This window comes from Centruroides sculpturatus, unplaced genomic scaffold (genome assembly GCF_000671375.1).
Source record: "Centruroides sculpturatus isolate CEXI.00-Female unplaced genomic scaffold, Cexi_2.0 scaffold628, whole genome shotgun sequence".
Lineage (NCBI taxonomy): Eukaryota > Metazoa > Arthropoda > Arachnida > Scorpiones > Buthidae > Centruroides > Centruroides sculpturatus.
Window position 1 is genome coordinate 305,941 of NW_019385010.1, and position 2,706 is coordinate 308,646.

At 34.0% G+C, this 2,706-nt stretch overlaps 1 protein-coding gene across 1 annotated transcript in view; it reads right to left on the reverse strand.

The window, feature by feature from the left end:
- Nucleotides 1-1,268, reverse strand: part of LOC111633349 (cathepsin B-like) — a 14,263-nt gene extending 12,995 nt beyond the window's left edge. Inside the window, exon 1 of the mRNA XM_023377902.1 lies at nt 1,254-1,268. Within this exon, the coding sequence (XP_023233670.1) occupies nt 1,254-1,268 (15 nt within the window). The remainder of the gene's footprint in view (nt 1-1,253) is intronic.
- Between the last annotated feature and the right edge of the window lie 1,438 nt (nt 1,269-2,706).

Consider the following 2,706-nt stretch of genomic DNA (forward strand, 5'->3'; position numbering starts at 1 on the left):
CGCATTTTTTGAATTTTTGGATAATTTTTTAAATCGAGATATTTCGCTTCAAAATCGCGCTATATTTAATCTGTTTTTTGTGTTTGATTAAAAACATATTGCAGTTTACGATTGTTTAATTTTTAGTTTAATACAAATTTAAAATAATATTAAAATTTCGACGTTCACGAACAATAGAAAAAAAAATTAATTTACAGAGATTCGCTGAACTTTGTACATCTGTTCGTTAGACACATCTGTCTTCTTTTAAACAAAACAAACCGCAGCTCTCTAGCTAAAGCGGGGGAGAAGTTATTGCCATTATTTACACTACGTCTCTAATTACCCTGCGGGGAGAGGGGAGTGGGGAGTGGCTCGGGTATTTGTAGGTCAAAGATTATCAACATACTTTTATAAGAGTGAATATTTGACACTTTTTACATATTTTTTCAACGTTTTATATAATAATAACCTATAATAAATGATTAGTTAATTTTTTCCTGCGATTACGCAATATCCGGAAGTAATGAGTTTCCCGGAAAATTTTTCAGCTGGAAGCTTTTGATAAAATATCTTCTTGTCTAAGTAGAGTCAAATAACATGAAAACTAGTAGAATTACGCTTTAAATAATGAATATTGCTATTTTTTAACGTTTGTTTACATAATGACTTCAATCACGTGGATTGGTTCTTCGCGGGAAAATCCAGATCAGATGGTTCTGAAAAAAACTCTCATTCGTTAAAGTTAAATCAGTCATAATATAAATTACCAATTAGAGCGTAATAAGCGTAGAAACAAAAATTTTAAAGCCAATTAACAGGAAGAACGTCTTCCATAGACTTACTATAGAGAGGTGGAGTTTCCCGGGAATATTTGTTGCGTGATAGTTTTAAAAACATATTAATACAATTAAATATTGTCGAATTAGCTAATTTAATGTCTTAAAACGTTAAATTAGTTAATTAGAGCTAAAAAAACGGTTTAAAAGCGAATTTATTGTGATTGTTTACATTTTATTTCGATGGTTGGAGGCGTGACTTTTCGAGGCAATTTTTCCTTTCACAAGTCTGTGATTAGTTACAGTAATGTCAACAAAGACAGAAGATATCCAATAAAACTTTAGAAGGAGTTTCCCTTTGATTGTTATCAACAACTGTCTAGTTAACTTCGAAGATTTACTGTAAATAGTAGGGGAATGTATTTCCCGAAATATTTATGGCCCAGGGGTGGTAAAAAAAACGCTTATTGGCTTAAACAAAGTCAATTGACTTACAAAAGAGCGAATCATAGCTAAAATCGCAAGAAAACTTGAATATAACGCGAATTATTCAAATTTTTTATTAAAATCACACTATTGCGGTTTTCGCATATCTTAAAAAACGGATGGTCACGTGACCATCGTGCTGAAACCGCAATAGTGCGGTTTCTGCAGCTAGTTACACTGAGGTTGCTGGACGTCCCACATATACAGTATTGTCCGTTGTAAAAACTGTCTTGGTGTCCCAGCAAATTTTGTTAGAATGCCTTATTCCATATTTGGCAAAAGAAATGACAAATTAAAATTTCAAAGTCATTTTATATGAAACTAGCAGATAAGCCCTGCATTGCTTGGGCAAAAAGTAACAATACCGAAGATTAAGATTATTACATTACAGCCAATCTTACCCATTTTCACAGAATGCAAGAATTAGGTTCCCCTGTTTACAGACTAATTAGAACATTTTTAGATGGGTTTAATATTATGTTCGATTTCCTGCAAAAATGCAAAAAACCACATCTGCGCCTGTAAATCTTGCACGTTGCTTTCTCTTAACACTTCCATTGTTAACACTTCCATTCTTAACACTTCTATTGTTGAAACTTTAATCCTGTCCCTTTCCCTGCGGGAGGAGGAAATTTCGAAAAATTCCTTCTTAGTGTGTGTACTCGTGATGTACCCTCACTGTGTACCAAATTTTAAGTTTCATCTCCTAACCGCATTGAAATGCTCACGATGAAATGCTCGTATACACACACACTACCTATCGTAGGATAATGTACTATGCCAGAACTTAATAATTATATAACATCTACTGCACACCGGATTGTATAAAATAAATATGACGTACTGTACTTGAACCTATAACCGATGTGTATCGAATAATCTTTCAACGACGAACGTTTTCATAACCCCTTCTGGGCTCTTCTTCAGGTGAAACAGCTGGATCGAACACCAAAAACGAAATTTGAATAAATACGAACTCTGTTGAGTTTGAATCGTTTGGATTGTTCGCTTATTTCGTCACGTGATATGTTTGAACGTGATCGAAGTTAACGATCAATGTCCAAATTCAACAGAAAGATATTATTATGATACTTAAAAACGTGCGATTGAGATACATACTTATTCAATACAGTTCTCACATGTTCCCCAGTACCTTCTATTTTTATTTTTTATTTTTTATTTTAATATTTAATAAATAGTATTTCGTTGTTACTCTGTATGTAGTAGGTTTTGCCATGCCATGGAAAGGCCGATTTCGTCTCTTGAATTAATACAAGTGGATGTGTCGTATGCTCTAAAAATTTCCATCTCCTCCAACCATTTTAGATGGTGAATGTGCGGTGTGGTGACAATTATCTGCGCTCTATTGAAGTCCGCCACTATTTCGGGATCAGTGGCGTAGGTGGAGAGTGAAGTTGTATGTCTGTTACGTTGTACATCCGAGATGTGCTCTTTTATCCTA